The sequence below is a fragment of the Rattus rattus genome, chromosome 3 (genome assembly GCF_011064425.1).
Source record: "Rattus rattus isolate New Zealand chromosome 3, Rrattus_CSIRO_v1, whole genome shotgun sequence".
Lineage (NCBI taxonomy): Eukaryota > Metazoa > Chordata > Mammalia > Rodentia > Muridae > Rattus > Rattus rattus.
The window spans coordinates 199,850,279-199,871,232 of NC_046156.1; the positions used below are offsets into that span (position 1 = coordinate 199,850,279).

A 20,954-nucleotide genomic window follows, 5' to 3' on the forward strand; every position below is an offset into this window, starting at 1 on the left:
CAAGTGTAAGTAGTGGCTTTTTTAAAACTGAGGATTAACCCTAAGCCTGAGGTCCAGAAGTGAGCAAAGTCTGGCCGAGTGGTAGCCTGGCCTCTGCTGAGGTCATTACATCTCTCTCTGTTCCGCTCTAACTGTGACACCAGCGGCCAGCCAGGGCTGTGTGTTTCAGTGATCTTTCTTACACTAAGGTTTCCTGGTTCAGATCCATAGTCTCAACCAGGTTGTGTTTGCTATCAGCTGGGGAGAGTTAAGAGGGAGGGAAGATCAGATGCATGGCCCACACGGTGGCCCTTTCAAGTGTGTTTTAGCTGCAGGGGGGGAAGGGGGTGAGGGTGGGGTAGGAGGGGTCTTCCTCAGAACTGACTTCCATTCGTCTTTAATTACTCCACTTTTGCTGTAAGGTGAAGCGTGAGAGAATTGTATTCACAGGAAGCACAAAGTTAGGAAGTGCTCATGGGAAGAGCAAATGCAGGCAAGTAAAGTCAGAGGTAGCCCTGGGCGACAGACAGCAAACATTTAGAGTAATATGACTGGACTCTTAGGCTTCTGAACAACAGCGTTTCTATTCACATGCCTTGCTTACAGTTTCTATCGCTGTGACAAAACACTGTGGCCCAAATAACTTGGTAAGGATAGGGTTCATCCTGGCATTTAACTCAGGCCACAGTCCCTCTTCAAAGGAAGTCAAGGCAAGAGCCTGGAGTTAGGAACTGAGGCAGAGACTGGAGAAATGTTCCATACTGCCTTGCTTTTAAGTTTACCTGAGTGCTGTTTGCAGGTACACCTGCATGACAGGAGAGGGCATCAGATCCCATTACAGATGGTTGTGAGGCACCATGTGGTTGCTGGGAGTTGAACTCAGGACCTCTGGAAGTGCTCTTAACCACAGAGCCATCTCTCCAGCCCCATCAGTCTGCTTTCCAGCACCCAGGACTACTAGCCAGGGGTGACACCATCCACAAATGGCTGAGCCTTCCCACATCCGTCACTGAGAAATGTGCTGCATTTAGGCTGGGCTTGGTGGTGCATGCCTTTAGTCCCAGCCCCTGAGGAATACAGTAGACCTATGATTTCAAGGTCTGTGTAGCAAGTCCAAGAATAGTTGGGGCTACATAGAGACCCTGTCTCCAAAATAAACAACATGCACTACAGGCTGAGACCACAGACCTATCTGGTGGGGGTGTTTTCTCAACTGAAGTTACCTCTTTCAAAATGACTAGTTTGTGTCAAATCGACAGGTAGCAAGCACACATGTGGACCAACTTCTAGACAAATTTTCCATTGATCTTGGCATTCTCTCAAAAGACAAATTTCATGTATTCACTTTACGTCCAGCACACTGCCCCTCTCCTGATCACTCCCACAATCCTTTCCCTCCTCCGCCTCCTCTTTGAGCAGGTGGGGGAGCCCCCTGGGTATTCCCCGACTCACGCCCCACCACACACACACACAGACACACACACACACACACACACACATACACCAAGTCTCTGTGAGGCTAGGTGCTTCCTCTCCCGAGGCCAGACAAGGCAGCCCAGCTAGAACAAATCGCACAGACAGGCAACAGCTTTTAGGATAACCTCCGTTCCAGTTGTAGGGGACCCACTTGAAGGTGAAGGTGCGTATCTGCTGCATATGTGTTGAGAGGCAAAAGCCAGGTGGCATGCCAACTCTTGAAGAGTGGCATGTACCAATCTCCACTGCCCATCCTTCCCCATGTGTCTGGCCACACCAAAGGTGGATAACCTATTCTGTTGCATTTGCTAGGGTTGAAATGAGCAGGAAGCTCGCTTTGGTGCACTTAGGTGGCAAAGATGATAGAGTGGGGAAACTGTCAGCTGCTAACAGTGTTTTAGGTTTCATTGAGGAAACCTGACAAGAAACCATCAGAAATGATCCAAAAAGGAAGCTACCCAGTCTGTGACGGGTATGAAAATTCTCTTCGGTCACTCTTACCTTGACGAAAGAGTTGGGGTAGCAGAAAATTGAGGGTAAACAATTGCGGCTTAGTTTTGCTTGAAAGCATGACCCTATAAAGGAGATTCATCTATCTCCTGTGTTGTGTAATGGAAGTGCCTCATTTCCCAGCTTTCCCGCCCAGGAGGTGAGGCCTACAGAGATAACGCAGATCTGGTTCATATGACTCAGGCCATGACCTCATAAAATGCTTCTAAGAGAACTGTCAAGTTTTGGTGCATATCTGGCCTGTCTTTTCTAGTATACAGGATAATATAAGAATTTGTGTTTTCTCAAGATCAAGAATACAGCTGAGTGGGTGAAAGCACTCCTTGGAAGCATGAGAACCTGAATTCAGATCCCCCAGACCCATGGGGAAAGCTGAAATCAGGGTACCTAGAACTTCTCAGCATTAGGGGAGAGGATAGATTATGAGGAGTTTGCTGGCCAGGCAGCCGAACAGAAAAGCCAGCGTCTGGGTTAGTGAGATTTTTGTCTCAAGGCAATAAGACATACAGAGGAAGGGGTTGGGGATTTAGCTCAGTGGTAGAGCGCTTGCCTAGGAAGCGCAAGGCCCTGGGTTCGGTCCCCAGCTCCGAAAAAAAAAGAACCAAAAAAAAAAAAAAAAAAAAAAAAATACAGAGGAAGATACCAATACATGTGCCCACACATTTTTGTGCAACACACACACACACACACACACACACACACACACACACACACACACACACACACACACACACACCCCAGCCTGCCCACCTGCCAGCTTGTGCAGGGCTCCTTTTGAAAGCTGACAATCACATGGTTAGGTAACCAAAGCGGATTAACATTGACCTGCTGCCCTTACCCTGGGATTTCTGCTTGGTGGAAAGCCCGGCTAACATTTGCAGGACAGAATGTACCTGGGCCAGTAGAATTCAAACCCTTAGCATCCTGACAAGGGCAAAAACATCCCCATCCCTATACATTTCTGATTTTTGGTGAATTATACTCATGCATATTATCAAATAAAAATGAAGAAAAGATGTACAAATAGAGGTTGGTAGTATAATGATGACTTAACATGGATGGGTAACGTACTAGGTTTAACACCCACTAATGGAGGCTGGAAAGAGAGTTTAGTGATGAGAGCACTTGCTGTTCTTCCAGAGGACCCAGGCCCAGCTTCCAGCAACCCCCATGGCAGCCAACAGTATAAAATGTCCGCCATGGCTTCCTCAGTAACTCTTGGTGTTCATCTGTCCTCTTCCCATTCCACAGACAAAGACCCCCAGCAAGTTTTCTATGTCTCCCTTCACAGTTCCTGGGACTTACTGTCGACCCTCTCTAGAATTTCTGCCTCTCCACACCCCATCTGGTCCCTGTTTACTCTCCTGGTACCTGCTGTTACTCCAAGTTACATATTCACATCTAAACATTCAGAACTAACATCCACAGGTTAGAGAACTTGGGCTGTTTGTTTTTCTGGGTTGGATTACCTCACTCACTAAGTTTTCTAATTCTGTTGATTTACAAATCTCATTTTTCTTTACAGCGGAATAGAATTCTGTTGCGTATGTATTCCACGTTATTGCCAGCTGAAGGATGTGTTGCTTGTTCCCTTTCCTAGCTATCGTTAATAGTGGAGATGGACGTGCCTCAGCACGTTATGTTATTGAACAGGGTGTTGAGTCCTTTGGGCATATGGCGGTGAGTAGGAGAGCTAGGGCATACGGTAGATCTGCTAGCTTTCTGAGTGTTTTCCACACTGACTTCAGTCTGGTGGCACCAGTTTGGAATCCTACACCTGGTGAATGAGAATTCCCATTTTCCCACACCTACTCCAGTATTTGTTAGGTGTTCTTACTTGGGATAAGATAAAATCTCAGAGTAGTTTTACTTTGCATTTTCCTTATTGGTAAGGGTATTGGACACTTTTAGGGATATTTCTTAGCCTTTTAGATTCATAGCCGATTTTAAAATTGGCTCATGTAGCCAGGTGGCGGTGGTGCATGCCTTTAATCCCAGCACTTGGGGAAAGGTGGGGTCAGGTGGATCTCTGAATTTAAGGCCAGTCTGGTCTACAAATCGGGTTGCAGGGCAGCCAGGACTACACAGAGAAACCCTGTCCAAAAAAACAAGCCAACAAACAAACAAACAAACAACCCCCCCAACAAACAACAAAAAACCCCAAAACAACAACAACAACAACAAAAACACCCAACCAAATCAACCAAACCAAACAACAAAGCAAAATATTGGCTCGTTTGTTTTCTTGTTTTTAATTTTTTATTTTCTGGATATTGCTCTTCTAGTTGGCAAAAATTCTTGCCAACTCTATGATCTTCCACACTTGTTTTCTTCACAGTACAGAAGCTTTCTAGTTTTAAGAGGTCCCATCTGTCAGTTGGTGACCTTAATTCATGAGAGAATAGAGTCCTAATTAGAAAGTCCTTTGCTACGTCTATGTTTTGTAGGGGACTTGCCTGTTTTCTTCTAGTAATTTCAGGTCTCCTGTTGAGGTCTTTGATCCATTTGGAGTTTAATTTTGTTCAGGGAGATACAGGTCTAATTTCATTCAGCGCCACTAGATGATACTTTTTCCCTAGGGTGTATTTTTTGGTATGTTTATCAAATATGAGATGATTTCACCCATGCTTTTCTGTTTTGTTCCATCTACATGTTGGTGTCTCTGTGTGTGCCAAAGCATCTCTTTGTGATGCTTTCATTAGTGTAGCTCTGTAATAGTATCTGAAGAGACATCTGGTATGGGCAACCCTTCCTGGCTTGTTGTTCAGGATTCTTTTGGCTGTCTTTTGTGTTTGCATCTACATTTTAGTGTGGGTTTTTCTCTCTGTGAGGAATGTTGTGGGGATTTTGATTGGCATTACATTGAACCTGTAAATTGCTTCTGATAGAATGGTTATTTCCACATTAATTCTACTAACCCACAAGCATAGGGTGTCTTTACATTTTCTAGTCTCTTTCATTCTTCTTCCCGGATCTGGAGTATTCACTGTACATGTCTTGCACTCCTTGGTCTTGTCTCTCCTTCCCACTATCTTCTTCCTGTCACCAAAGGGAGCTTCCACGATCTCTCTGTTTATTTGTGTACTGACTTTTTAAGTTGATTTTTTTTCCACCTTGCCACTTTACTGAAAATGTTGGTCATTTCTTAGGTTTTCTGGTAGGATTTTGGGGTTCTCTCGTGTAAGATATCCTCTGTAAATAGGGATTTGACTTAATTTGCTATTAGTACCCAATTGGCTTATTTTCCTAGTGAGCACTTCAAGCACTAATGTTGAAAAGGAGTGGGGATAGTGGACAGTCCTGCCCCTGATTTTAATGGGATTGTTTCTAGTTTTATTTCCAGTTAGAGTGATGCTGGCTGTGGGTTCGTTACAGTCTTAATGTTGGGATATGTTCCCTCTGGTCATTCTTTAGGATTTTTCTCATGAAGGTAAGGTTGGAGTTTGCCACCGCCTTTTCTGCATGTTAGGATGATCACATGATATTTGTGTTTGAGCTACTTATTTGGCTTCTACATTTACTGAGCTCACACATGACAAACCATCCCTTCATCTCTGGCATAAGGCAAATTTAGTCATGGTGATCTTTTAATATATGCCCATATTGTTTGTATGCATTTTAATGAATATTTTGAATCTTTGTTCACCAGGAATACTGGCCATATCTTCTTCTAATTCCATGAAACCACTTTTTAAAAAAAGCATCTTCCTATAAGACCTACCTTTTTTAAGTTGTTCCAAAGATACTGCATGCTCTGAAGACTCGTCCTCCTCCATGCATCTTCCCTTGAAGCCTCTGTTGGTCTCTCAGGCTCCTCAGAGCAGCTCTGAGGAGACTGCCACCATCTTGCATCTTGTTTTCAGTGTGGACACTTAGAGCTTTTGGATTGCTTTTTATATATTCCAGAGGTTCTGTTGCACTGTTAACGTGTTACAGGATTTTTCTTTCTTAATTTCTTTGATTCAGTCATCTCTCAATAATGTTAATTTCCTTGACTTTGTCTATTACTAGAGATTTCCTTGCTCTTGATTTGCTGTAATGTGGTCATAAAGGATGCAGTTATTTAAAACTTTCTCAACTTAAGGTGTTGTGTCCCAGGATGTGCTTTAGAGATGCTTCCATGGGTTGCTGACTAGAATGTATATTGTTATTTGGGCCAAATATTCTGTATACTTTTATTAGGTCTATATCCATTTGATTTGTGATTTAATTTTATCCTAAATGACTGTGCAATACTGAAATCATCCCTTACTGCTCAGTTGGGAGTTAATTTGCACCTTTAAGTATATACTTCTGATGATAAGTGAATTTACTAGAGTTTGGTGCACATGTTTAAGAGTATATCTTCTTGGTTAATTGCTCTATTGACTAGAATGAAGTATCATTTCTCTGACTTTAGTTTGAAATCTATTTTGTCAGATACACCTTGTTGCTTCCTAGTTCCATTTGCTTGGTATACTTTTTCATCCTTCCACTTTAAGGTGATTTATATCTTTTAAGAAAGCAGTTTGTGGACAACAGAAGTGGATTTTATTTCTTAATCCATTCAGCTAACCTGCGTTTTGACTGGGGTGTTGAGGCCATTTAGTATTTGGAATGCTAGCTTTTTTTTCTGTTTTGTGTGTGTGTGTGTGTGTTTCTAGTGCTAGTTTGTGTTTCAGTGATCATAACTTTGTTTTCTTTTTAGTCTCTCAAAATATTGCTTCTAATATTCTCTGTGGAGCTGGTTCAGTGGATATGAATTCTTTTAGCCTGTTTTTATCATGGAAAAATTTTCTTTCTCCAACCATGGCAAATAGTTTTATTGGGCAGTTTGGGTTGGCAACTTTTTTTTTTTTTTTTTGCTTTGTTTTTTTGTGAGAGGGTTTGTGTGGCCTTGAATGTCCTGGAACTTGCTCTGTAGGCCAAGGTGGCCTTGAGCTCAGAGATCTGCCTGCCTCTGCCACCAGAGTGCTGAGTTTAAAGGTATATGCCACCACTGCCTGGTGCATCACTAACCTTTTAGAACCTGAAGTACATTGCTCCAGGCTTTTCTGGCATTTGAAGTTTCCATGGGGAAATTAGGTGTTACATTCTGGTGAGTTTTTCTTTAGATGTGGTGGTTTTTCTTCAACATTCAGTGTATTTAATGTTTTGACTGTGTTGTGAGTTCTTTTCTGGTCTCATTTGAGGTTCTGTGTGCTTCTTGTATCTGAATGGGTACATCTTTCCTTAATTAGGCAAAGGTTTCTTCTATGGTCCTATTAATATTTGACCTAGGACTCTCTTGCTTTTGTCTACAATTAGATTTTTATCTTTTCCTGGTGTCCCACAGTCACTGCATGCTGATTTTGTGTGTGATTCTTTTTGAAAAAAAAATCATACTTTTTGCTTGTGTGGTCTAATTCTTTGTCTTCAAGTCCTGATGATATACAGCTTCTATCCCTTGAGTTTTATAATTCAGTTGAGTTTTAAAATTCCGTCTTCATTTAAGGTCTTCTTTAGTATGTCTGCCTGTTTAATGTCTACACTTAGCCCTGCTTGTGCTTTCTTGTGTCACTGTTATTGTTATCCTCTAAGTTCACTGAGTTGTCAGTGTCTTCATTAAATTCTCTGCATTCTTTGATGACAATTATTCTCTCACATTCGGTCTCCTGGTTGTCCATCCAGGTAATTCTCATTTGAGAACACTGTTAGTAGTGGTGGGGTTTTGGAGGGAGAGGGGCATGCTATCTTGACCTTTCATATTGCTTGTGGTTTTGCAATATAATCTGGACATGTGAACATCTTTTGCTAGTTGTGTGTTTGATGTGAAATTCTAGGCTGCTTCTATTGAGTGGAAGGTTGGTTCAGGTTTTGTTTTTTCCCCCGTCCCCCTTCCCCCCACCATTTACATCAGGTATGAGTAGTTGGTAGGCAATCGTTCAGGTAGTACTGACTTTGAATTGAAGGGGTTGTAGTGATCCCAATTCACTGTTAAGAAAAAAGAAGTATGTACATGAAACAAATGGATGGGTCTGCTTGGGCTGATGTACAAGCTGTGTGATCTGAGCTACAACGCCAGATGGTGTGTATAGGCCAGAGTCTTGGGCGTTCATCAGGCTAGGCCAATATACAGGCTGAGTTGTGCAACTAAGGTTGCTAGCTCTAAAGGGTAGGGGTGGCATAAGTAGGTGAGGTTCCAAAGGCTTACCAGATTGGACAGCATACAAGCTGTGCAACCTGGGGCTCAATCTTGGGATTTGGGAAGGTACATGGGGCTAGAGTCTAGGAAACTCACTAGACTGGGAAGGAGCTCAGCATGTGAGACCCAGGCTAGGCCTGGAGAGTAGATATGGTTGGTGTAGGCAAGACTCACCAGACTGGAGTGGTAGACAGGTTATATGATCCAGGCTAGGCCTAGAGGTTTGATTGATAACCTTTGGATCACATAATCAAAAATCAAAAACAAACTTCCTCAATTTTTTTTTTTTTTTGGTTCTTTTTTTCGGAGCTGGGGACCAAACCCAGGGCCTTGCGCTTCCTAGGCAAGCGCTCTACCACTGAGCTGAATCCCCAACCCCAAACTTCCTCAATTTAGAAGGCTGAGGCAGAACTGTCAACTCAAGGCCGGCCTGGGGTACACGGAGAAACTTGTTATAGAACAAACAAACAAACAAACAAATTCCCCAACAACAACCAAAATGCCAAGTAAATGAAAAAGACCTCTGCGTGTCTCAATGTGACTTAAGAGTGAAGTATACTCAACTGCCCATGATCTCAAAGTCCATTTTCCATTTAATTTTCATATAGTCCTCAAAAGCTTCGTTATAATAGAAACGAATGCCAGTCATTCTGTTTCTTGCTCTATCTAAATCCTGGAAACACTGCATGGCCTATACACGCTCAGTAAATATTCACTGTACAGTGGCATAGAATTTTTAAGTGTGAACAAGGCCTGAGTTTGAACTTAACACCATAAAAATAATGGACATAATAATCTGAGAGAAGTGTTTTATGTTCTGAAGAATTACTGGTAAGCACTCAGATTGCTAAAATGGTTACTATTACTATTACTAACTATACCTTGACTTAGTTGCATTTGCTGTTTAATCTTGTGACCACTCATACTCCCCATTCTAATACATAGTAGAAACAACCACAGCAAACCAACCTGGATAGAACCAAAGTTTGCTATCTTCTCAGAGGCTATTTTGAACTTGGGAGGTAGCCCACAAAAGTGCTGTATCAGAACATGCCCATGAGTTTAAGAATCTGTGAAATATTCCCTTTTGATTTTTCTGTAGTGATGTTTTGTTTTCTTGTCTCATCTTTCAGTGGGAGGACAAGAAGTCAAGGCATCAAATGGTAGTTGTGATGACTGATTCTGATAATCGATTGGATTAATGAACTTACAGGGCATTCAGGCAAACCTCTGTGTGTGTAAAGCACTTCTGGAGAGGCCTACTTGATGTGGTGACCTACTGAACTCGGTTCTAGGACTGCAACAAGCAGAGAAGATATTTCTTAAATGAGAAATTATGTATCCAAAATTAAGAGCACATGGGTGAGTGAATATACATCATGTGTATGTGAGTCACAGGTGTGGCATTTCTAGAAACTCAAAGTTAGGTGGTTTCACTCTCCGGCTCTAAGACTTTTAAGTGTAATTCATGTAATAACTTCATTTCAATTGCAATCCATTACACGCACATGCACAATACACAGGTCAGAAGACAGACAAGAACACTTACCTTAGTACGTGCCTGTAGGTTGATGTCTTTATGCAGGAAGGCAGGTGCAGGATAGAACGAGGTCTATCAAATGACAAGAAGGAAGGATTGGCGGGAGAAAGGTTTTAGAAAGAGGAGAAGGAGCCGGAGCGAGGAGCAAGAGCTGGGAGAACATGGTGGCAGATGTTAAGACTCTTCTCTGTGCATAGATACAGGTTGATATGAATGTTTCTAAGGGATGGGTGTGTACAGGACTTTGTGCTGTCTGGATGGGCAAATGATATCTTATCAATTGGATCAGAGGTTATCGTGTGGTGTGTTCTTTCATGTGGCGACTTAGTTGAGTTCAAGAGAAGGTGTGGTGGTGGGACACACCAAGCCCGCCATGGAATTGGGATGTGTGAGCCTGGCATGATAACAATCTGCCAAGGGAACTGTGAGTGAAACAAAGGTGTCACACTGGGATGGCTCTCGGACTGCCCGGGTCAAAGAGTACCATGGCGGCTGTGTGGAGTCGCTGAGATATATTGGCGCTAATTCCAATGGCCCGATGGAACTATCGAGAGAGCAACCACCCAGGTCAGAGGGAGCCTGGGAGAGAAGCGTGGAGCAGTACTGGAGGGAACCGGTTGCAATGCCTTTTTTTAACTGCAACATGTGCCTGTTCTGATTTGTTAACAAATATTAGGTTGTTCCCTCAGAGTTTTCTTGATCCCTAATGAGGTTACAAATAGAATTACTGAATTGGAGTAATTCAGGGAAACCTGTAAAATTACCCAGGAAATTATCTAGAACAGTACCTTGGGATTAAGAAAAACACATGAAGCAAGCAAGCATATTTGTCCATAATATTTTAATACTTCTCCACTTTTAAATACTGGTTTTAATTTTGTGATTGTAACATGGAAGATCCATCTTTTATATTTTTAAAAAACATCATCAGAATCATAAAGCTATTATAGTTACACTCTACACACTCCCAAGGTACTTGAAAATGATTATGTTTTGAGTCTGTAGATGACCAAGGACAACGATCCAATACACCGTCTGTGCAGCCTGGACTAAGTACTGGTCCAGCGTCTGAGCCGACAAACGACCGTAAGCTTCAAGGTAACCAGCAGTCTCAGCAGCGAACCAGCTCAGCTCAGCTAACGTTCTGTAGCCACCGACACTGCTACTGTATAGGTGTTTTAATAAAGTTGTCATGGAAACCAACACATGAGAACCATGGCTCCTTTATCTTTCTTTGCCTCCACACACCTCTCTCCGGTTCCTCCCTCTTTCCTTTGCTGCTCCTCCTATAGCAACACCAAATCAAGTTTCTCCACCTCAAATATGGAGTCCTCAGTCTCTAGAGGAGCACTGTGCTCTCCCATGGCATTCACTCACACGCAGGGACAAATCCCCGCAGCACCAGTATTTTTCAGGTGTCTAACATCACAAAATAATCCAGCAGAATTGAGTAAAGGGGCTTGTTTTGGGGGTGTGTGGGATGGGGACTTGGGCCAAGATAAATACCCAGGTGAGAAGAAATATAATAAATCTTCAGTATGTAGGACTCAGCCTAATGGAAGTAACCCTTGAGGGCCTGAATATTCTAACACGGCCAGTGCTCCTCCTGACTCTGACTTTGACTGCTTTCAAAATTTCTGAACTCAGTTCTAAATCTGACTAGGCAGGGACAGCTCCAATAAAGTACCAGTCAATTACTTAGCGGTAAAATGGTCATTGCTTATCTTTTTTTACCACAAACATTTTTAGTGTAACATTTTATTTACAGAATAAATTGTAAAAGATTATCACCCCATTTGGTGCAAATGCAACTGGTGATAATTAGATGCAGACCCTGCCTCATAAACTGCGCATGTTTGTAAAATAAAGCTATTCAATTTAGTTTTGAAAGAGTTATTTGCCTGGTTCATCAGAGTTACCACAAATGCAAACAGAGGAACATTTATAGTGGGTGTAGAGAGTTTTGTTTTGCTTTTTTGGTTTTTTTTTTGGCTGTTTGTTTTTGTCTTGTTTTTTCCCTAAGATTCCCACCAGTGCCTATGGCAAATAAACTTTCCCTCCCAACCCTCCCGTTCTCCCATCCCAACCCCACAGCTGATTGCAAAATAAAACACACATTTGAGGTATAAACTTTTCTTTTTTTTAAACGTCATAATATAAAATGCTAACTGGTGATGTAAACTGGTGTGATAATCTTCCTTGCCTTCCTAGCTTTACCACCGTATAGGCACTTTTCCACAGAGACAAATTATGAATAGCATTTCTGTAATAAGGCATATTCCATGCACATCATTTAGAGAAGGTAAATTAAAAAATATAAAAGATTTATGGGACATGAAACTGCGTGCATGTAATGTAAGCTCTATGTTTTATATGTACTTTTCTCTCTGTACAGAGTAATAAATATCATTCTATCTGATGCAAGTGATTCACTTCCAGGATTGTGCATACTAAGTGTTCAGACTAATCCCATCATTAAATTATCACACCTTGCATTCATCTTTAGACTCCATTTCGATGGATGGAATATATACAGGTCATGTTTTACATGACATGACTCTCTGCTTTACAAAAGGGTCTGATTTTTGTGTTTCTAAGGAGAGGAACAAGTCAGCAAAGCATTTACAAAATGCCTGATTTACATAAATACATCTGCTTGTAAACACAATCAAGAGTTTGAAGTGGGCAGTCATCTCAGCTGAAGTGAGTACCATTCCTTGCCTCAACTCCATGCTTCAAAGTTTTTCATAAAGGACTACAACTAAATCAGGTATTTTACATGTTAGCTTCTCATAGCAACTAAAGACAGCATTTCAGTTTGAATAGTGTGGAATTTTACTGCTCTGCTGAAATTTATGATCAAGAGGAAAATTGAGCATTGTTCAGATTTCTATACATACCTTCGATAGATCATTTAAAGTGATCCAAGCTAGAAAAACTCCCATATTTGTTACAGAATACTAGAAATATTAAATCAAATGTCAAATTCAAACAGTCTGATTTGGTTTAACAAGTAATACCATATATTCTCTTACAAATTTCAGGGAAAATATGAACCCACTTTATCCTGACCTCTGTATATAAAGTACTCTATACCATAAGAGATGTACAGTTGTCTGACTGGAGGCAGGCAGAACCAATTTAAAAATTACCAAATTGTGTTTGTAACAAACTGAAAAAAGTTGGTAGCACATAGTACACAACTAAAATATATAATAAAAATATAAAGATATCTGGGGGATAAAGCTTTTCATTCTTCCTCCATCAGAACCAACGTTCTTCATGGGAGTAAGACTATAGAAAAGGCAAAATCACAGGTTATTGACAGTCCTCAGTTATGAAGAAACACACGACATGAGTCCATGTAGAAACCAGCAGCAATAGACTCTATGATTATACAAAGCAAAAAAGTCAAAAACTTCCAGACAGACACACAGACATAGGCCTGTAAAAAGAAGCCCATCTGAATATTTGGTGCACAGAGAGCACACATCTCAGGTGCGGTCAACTTTTGTGCTTTTCTTTTATGCACAAAACCTGATGCAGCTGAGGGTCTTAGGCTGGACCATGGTAAATAAAAAATTCTGAAAAAGTTCCTCAAAATTAAAGCATCGGTTAATTCCTAGTTGTAATTCAAAGTTATTTTTTTTCACTCCTAGGAGCAAGCAAATAAAAATATAGCCATATACATGTGAGTCTCATGTATTTATAGTTACACGCTGAGCGAGGAGATCTAGCAGGAGATGGCTAGTGTTGGGTACCCAGCTTTACTATTGCAACGTTTCTTCCTGGCCAGACAAGGCTGTAGATCCTGCGTTCCAGCTTAGAGGATTTTTCTTTCCTTCTTTCTCCAACATGGAATGTCACACAGCCTTGCTTCAGTCACTGCAGGGGGAAAAGGACAAGGAAAACCTAAGCAATAGCAATGTATCAGGAAAAGAACAAAGACTACCAGAATGGACGGCTCCCACCCTCTCCGTTCATGGGGTATCTGGAATCTCACTTCTCTCTAAAAGATTTCACCCTTGCAAATGTGAAATTATTGACCTTACACATTTGAGAATATATCCTCTGTAAGCAACAGAAAGTATAAAGGGATCTTTTGGAAATTATGGGGAAAACATGGAGAACAATGGGCTGTAAATGAAGAGGTTTCTCAAATATTAGCCTATGTCCAAGAACTTGATAAGTCTACCTAAGTTATGTGGGGGCAGAGTATGTGTGTATGTGTGTGTGTGTGTGTGTGTGTGTGTGTGTGTGTGTGTGTGTGTGTGTGTGTGTGTGTGTGTCTTACTTATGAAATAAATATGCTCATAGTCCAAACCTGTGGTCCAAGAGAATTAAAACTACATTAAAAACTTTGGTTTTGGGGTTGAGGATTTGGCTCAGTGGTAGAGCGCTTGCCTAGGAAGCAAGGTCCTGGGTTCGATCCCCAGCCCCGAAAAAAAAAAAAAAAAAAAAAAAAAAAAAAAACTTTGGTTTGCCAAGATAAAGAAGATCTGAAAGTTTTACTTGATATATCTATGAGAACCTATGTGGAAATAAAACACATTTTTTGCTGGAGAGATCAGTTAATAAACCTCTTTGGATGATAATATGTAAACTGCAAGTATATGGTCCCCTAGGCAGTAGTACTACATATAGTTCACACACAGAAACTTTATAGTTCAAAGTGACTAAAGATAAAATTCTAACACTGTATTAGTAAAGGCTGCAACTTCAGTATGTGTCAAGTGAAGGGCTGGTTAGATACACGATGTGCACTCATGCAAAAGAAAACAAGGCCAGGAAACTCCTTAGTAGACACTCAAGGACGTAACAACGAGCAAATGTGTAATAACATACCCAATATGATGCTGGTGTACGTGTATATCCCACAGATGCACATACATGAACACGTGCGCACACACGCGTGCACACACAGATGCACACACATGAACACACACACACACACGCACACACATACACACAGAGATGTACATGCACGCACACACACATTTACTTGACCTTTAGTATAGATGAATATGTACATAGAAATGTCTAGAAGACCACATACAAAAAGTAACTAGTTTCTGGCAAAGCATAAAACAGAGAGTAGGCACTTCTTGTATTCTCTATATATGTAACGCTGATATTTCTTTTATATTAGTAGAAAAATAAATAACAAAATATGTTAAAGATTACAGACTATAATCCTCTATTTGGGAACATAAAACATTTCAACACCTTTTTCCAATACCTGATTGAATTTTACTAACTGCAGAGTCCTACTAGTCTCAAGGTTCATAGATCCTCCATACCTGTTAACACTAAAACAAAATTGGTTTTCCTGCAGTTTTTTCTTGGACATAAGAAGTAAATCGTTTTAGAAACTTAGGGTATTCTCGCTTTGCCACTGCTCTTAACACCGAGGCTGGCGCCCATCCTCCTGGGTTCACTGTAAATAAAGGAAAGTTGAACCAATTAAGATGTGAGTCTCCACCTACACATTAAGTACCTACTGTATTCCTTTGCTTTTCAGACTCTCCCTGCTGGAAGAGCTAACATTTCTTAAGCTGAAACTATTCATTCCCTAATGTCAACCCATCAGGCATTAACAGAAAGAAACCAAAACAAGTGAGAGACAGGGATGCCCAGCAGTGAGTCATAATGAAGTAAGCATGCTGGAAGCTATTAATGACTGGCAGAGAAGACGCTAATTATAAATACATTCTACTAGGCAACTATTAATAAAATGGCTCTTAAAACCAAGGGTATATGACCTATGGTAAAAATTTAAAATGTATGCATGTACTCATATCTTTAAAGAGTCTCATATACTAGTTCTCCTTTAGAAATTCAGGTATGTATACTTTTAATGTCTTCCACACAATTCTATATATGACTCATCTCCAGGTCAAAGAGTAGTAAACTGGATATTTTTATGTAGACAATGGTAAGAACTTGCACACTATCAATCAGAACAAAGAAGAACTACATACCATTAGCTACATATGTAATCTTGCACAGAATGTTGTCTCTGCTTATCTCCTGGTCTCCCTCTGGTGGGCTTACCAAAGTTTGACAAATCATAGCAATATTGATTTTGGCACGGACACATCGATTGTTCAGCTGTCAAAGCAAACACACAGACTAGCGTTGGTTTGTAGAATGTTCCTGAGTTTATAATCTGTTGCTTAGTACTGCATTAGTCTAAACTCTGTTCTAAAGCCTCCGGTAAAACACCCTAAAGTAACAGATGCATGCTTTTATTTTATGTGCACGGGTGCTTCCCTGCATGCTTGTCTGAGCACCATGCATGTGCAGTGCCCACAGAGGCCAGAAGAGGGTGTCAGGTCCCCTGAGATAAGTTACAGACAGTTAGGAGCCACCACATGAGCCGGGTGCAAGGAGTTGAGCCTGTCTGTGTCACTGGAAGAGCAGCCCGTGTTTCTGAGCCATCTTTCCAGCTCCCATTTAATCTCATAATCACCAACTTAACATACGCCAAGCTGACAGACCAGGTGCCAGGCGCTTCCCTCTTTCAAAGCACTAATAACTAAAACTAAAGCAAGGGAGAGACAACAGGTGTGCGGCATCTGTGATGGCTTAGGAGGTAACTTTAGGACATGGGCTACTCAGAAGGAAAGCTACCCAGCTCCAGAGGGGGCGCTGACAGCCATGACACGTGTCTTCAGAAGACACAAGGCTGTCCCAAGCAATCTAACAATGTAAAGCCTGTCAAGCCAGGTGTCTGTGTAGGTGGGAGGGGAGTACATGTATACATGTGGCTGTATTACACAGTTAGCTTTACGTTAGACTTCTCATCTCTCTACTATACTCACAGGAGCACTGTCATGGTCCACAGAGAAATTACAAACTATCCAAGTCTCAGGGTCGTTCTCAGTCAAGGCCGGGATCTTCCGAATAGCAGAAAGATACAGCACGTCTCTCTGAGAAGCGGGCCACACTCTCTGTGAAAGAATTAAAAATGTTTTGATAATTTGAATTATTTTTTATTCATGTCATACAGAAAAAGAAAGAAAGAGGCAAACAAATGAGGAGCCACCTAAAATATCCTGCAGCTGAAATTTGTCAAACTTTAAGAGGGAAACATCAGAATCCCTGCAGAGAGGTACTATGAAGTCACTACCTTTCCAGAATATTCACAGGCGCACCATTCTTTTACTTTTAAAGTTACTATAAATTCACCATGTGAACTATTTTTAGTGCACAACTTAGTACAGTACAGGAATAGTCACAATATCTATAGTTACAGTATTTCTGAAATTTGCTCTCACTTCTGACAGAAACTTTGAAGCTACGAAGCAACAATAGTTCATCCAGTTCCCCAGCCTCTGTCAGTGCTCTAAGACTTAAAAAGCAAATAGGACTACATCTTCTATATAAAGCCTCTGAACTTAATATTTAATATTTCTATTTTTAAGGGCAAAGAGAAACTATTTCTATAGAAATGACATGCAGCTTATAATTGAACCTATCTACTTTAAATGAGAGAACAAACTTTTATCCTATACAGGTTACTTTACGTTGAGTATTTGGTAATGCAATTGAACTCTCTATTTATTATATAATGTCTTTCTTAGTTACTGCGTGCAAAAAAACAAAAAAAACAAAAAAAAAACAAAAACTGGCCAACACCTCAATGTCAATACATTTGCAAAGTTTACCTTTAAAGATCTAAAATTTTCATTAAATTGGGCAAATGCAGATAGGCTACTATTGAAGAATGGCTGTTATCTGTTTCTTGTCACTGAGCACTTCATTAGAAGCAGAGAATCAAGGTAGGATGTGCAGGGTCTGTCTATTACACATGCATCCCTGGGTTCACTATCCAGTACACTATAATCCAGGTGTGGTCCTGCATGCTTGAGGATCAAACATCTAACTACATGGTGAGTTCCAGGCCAGCCTCGATACATGAGACTGTATCTCAGAAAACAAGAAACAACCAAAACAAACATAAAGCAGGACGAGGCCATCATCATCTGGGCACAGTGCCACACCTACAGTTTCAGTCACTCAAGAAACTGAGGCAGGAGGACTGCCTGAGCACTATGGAGACCTGTCTCAAGAAATAAAGTCAAACAAAACCAGAAATGAATACAAAGATATAAGGACAAGAACGAAAGTGACTCCATTTCAGGGGACAAGTGGTCTTCCTTCATCCATCATCAAAGAAGCCAAATTAAATTCAGAAAAGCTGTAGACTGTTATCTGATTTTGCCAAACAAGATTATTGTAAAACCTTGTCTAGCAAGTTGAAAGTAATTATACCTTAATTTTTGTTATATTATGTAGCATTTAAGAATTTTACTTTTAGTTCTTAGTCCAAATGCAAGTATGGTGCTTTCCTTGGCTTTGTGTTTCTCAGGTGGAATGATGCTTTTAGAAGACTGCTTCCCAGGAGCAACTATGCTCTAGGAATAAATTTCTTCTGCTTACATTATTGGCCATTTATCTTCATTATATACTATACTAATTATATACTAATATTTGATTAGTGTTTCCTACACTTTAGATTTCACATTAGACTCCAGGCCTGTATGCTGATACAGAGTATCTATCGCTAAATGTTTGTGGAGCGAGTGTCAGGTAATGTGACCCATGCTCACTCTTACAGAAGATGTCTCATAACGACACTAGCCCTGGAATTCATGTTTGTTTTTCATATCAATCAAGAAACAATTTTTTTTCTTTTTTTCGGAGCTGGGGACCGAACCCAGGGCCTTGCACTTGCTAGGCAAGCGCTCTACCACTGAGCTAAATCTCCACCCCAAGAAACAATTTTACAAGTCAGAAATACTCCACTGAATAGGGAAATGAGGGACCATGATTATTATACTGTTGTTCATAATTAAACAGCATTGCTTTAGGTGGATTTATCTATAACTTTTATACTTTGTATACAGTTTTTGAGGCAGTTAAATACCTCAGAGAATAAAGGCACTTGTTGCTGGGTCTGATGCCCTGACTTCTATCCCTGGGGTCCACATGGTAGAAGAGAAAATCAACACTGGTGGGTTGTTCTGTGAACTACAAACACAGACACACTCACACAACGTGTGTGCCTACACATTCATGTGAGCATGCCTGTGTGCATATGCACATGCACACACATAACCACACACCAAGTTAAAAAAAAATGGTGTTTTGAAAAAGGTTAAAGAGCATAACAAACAAGCAAGAGAAATACTATAACTCAGCAGCAGTACTGAACGGCGGTGGAGAAATATTATAAAGAGAACCAATTTAGATAATGCTTCTCTGTGCTCTAAGAATCCAGTGAGTCCCTAAGCTTCTGTTTCCAGAGAAGCTCTGAGGTAGTGTTCCTATCTGGCCACAGTTAATCCATCACACTCTTACCCTCATTACTGTTCTCATAGGAAACGCTCCCTCATTTGCATTTCAGAGCTATCTTTTTTAGGGTGAGTATTTAAATCAAGTCCAGAAGGTTCTTTTTCAGTCTACTTTAGAAACTAGCTACAGATTTTAACCACTGCTGCCTCGACTGTATTCCTCATAGTCTTACATGCATTTCTGTTCTAAATGGACTGATATAATTTTCAAATAAATGACATTCCTGAGGTTGTAATAATCCTTTTTCTCATTTACCATTATTTAGTTTACCAGTTAAAATAACTTTCAGTAATTAATTTATTCATTCCATATTCCAACATCAGCACTCACCTCCTGCAGGTCCCCCATAATTCCTTCCTCTACTCCCCGCTTCCTTTGAGAAGGGGAACCCCCCACTTGCAGGGCACCACCCTACCCTGGCACTTCAAGTCACTGTAGGACCAGGCATACACTGCCCTCCTGAGGCCACACAAGGCAGTGAGCCAAGGAACAGGATCCATGGGCAGGCAACAGGTTCTGGAACAGCCCTGCTCCAGTTGTGGGGGACCTGAATGAAGACCTAGCACACATCTGCTACACATACACTGGGGGCCCAGGGCTGGCTCATGCTCACTCCTGGCTGGCAGTTCAGTTTCTGGAATCTGAATAAAGTTTTTAAGTCTCAGCTGGACATGGTGGCATAAGCTTTTAATCCTAGCACTTGTAAAGCAGAAGCAGGCACATCTCTATGAGTTCAAGGGTAGCCCAGTCTACATAGTTGGATAGCCAGGGCTATACAGAGAGACTGTCACAAACAAACAAACAAACAAACAAACAGAACAAACAAAAAAGGTGTTTGGATATTTTGTGAGATTTAAATTTAAATTCCTGCCATAATTTACTGCAGCAAATATGTATGTTCGAGTGTGAATTATTTACATCTTTGGGGACAGATGACAAGACCATTACCTTGTGCGTTTGATAAATGATGATTGCATTATCAGCTAATGTTTCCACCACATGAAAGTTTTCTATAGTAGCTGAAATGAAGAGAATCGTATTAGCAGCTGGAAACGACTCTAAAGAGCATTACGGTAACTAAAAGAACCCTTCCTCGCCTCCGCTACATCTAAACAGAAGACAGCTAGTGCTGGAAGCGAGGGCTGAGTTTCCTTTCATTCTGCAGATGGCAGTGCTGAGGAGGTCTGACTGGCAGGAAATCTTCTCCAGTACAGTACCTTCCACAGCAAGACAAGAAACTGTCACCATCACTGCATTAGCGACAAAGTCCCTAATTGCAACTCCTGTCTCTCACTTAACTTCCTGGGCTAGTGTGCTCTAGTTAGGCACAGGTGAATATATTTGTGAGGGACAAATGTCAAAATGCTAATGACAAATACCTGATGATGTTCAGAAATACCTCTATCTATGAAATGAGACTAAGAACATACACATGAAAATAACTGTAACCTAACTACAGCATGATTCATCTGGGAATATATCACATAAACAGGACAGTTTAGAAAAGAGTGGATGAATGAGAATCTCCCACAGCAATCCTGACTTTCTATTCACTTGCTCTTCACCTCTGATAAACCATTTGATACGAATGAATTTTACTTCTTTGTAGGGAAAATATCATCCTATCATAAGATACTATTGAAGTTCTGGATCTGGTGATAGATGATGTAATATCTTAAGCATTTTAACCAGCAGTGGGGGTTTGAATGCTTGGCCACAGGGAGTGGCATCACTAGGTGTGGCCTTGCTGGGGTAGGTGTGACCTGGTTGGAGGAAGTGTGTTGTTGTGGAGGTGGTGCGGGCTGAGCTTTGAGATCTCCTACGCTCAAGATATACTCAGTGTGGCACACAGTTTCCTTCTGTTGCCTTTGGATCAAGATGTACAACTCTCAGCTCCTATAGCAACATACTGACCGCACTCTGCCA

General features: G+C 41.0%; 1 protein-coding gene across 1 annotated transcript in view; it reads right to left on the reverse strand.

Annotated features, from left to right (window-relative positions):
• Positions 1 to 10,492: 10,492 nt before the first annotated feature.
• Cert1 (ceramide transporter 1) overlaps positions 10,493 to 20,954 on the reverse strand; it is a 103,294-nt gene continuing 92,832 nt past the window's right edge. Inside the window, exons 14-18 of the mRNA XM_032899008.1 lie at positions 19,977 to 20,047; positions 16,493 to 16,621; positions 15,650 to 15,779; positions 14,969 to 15,105; positions 10,493 to 13,553 (exon numbers count right to left, since the gene is read on the reverse strand). Coding sequence (XP_032754899.1) covers positions 14,978 to 15,105; positions 15,650 to 15,779; positions 16,493 to 16,621; positions 19,977 to 20,047 — 458 coding nt within the window. The 3' untranslated portion in view covers positions 10,493 to 13,553; positions 14,969 to 14,977. The remainder of the gene's footprint in view (positions 13,554 to 14,968; positions 15,106 to 15,649; positions 15,780 to 16,492; positions 16,622 to 19,976; positions 20,048 to 20,954) is intronic.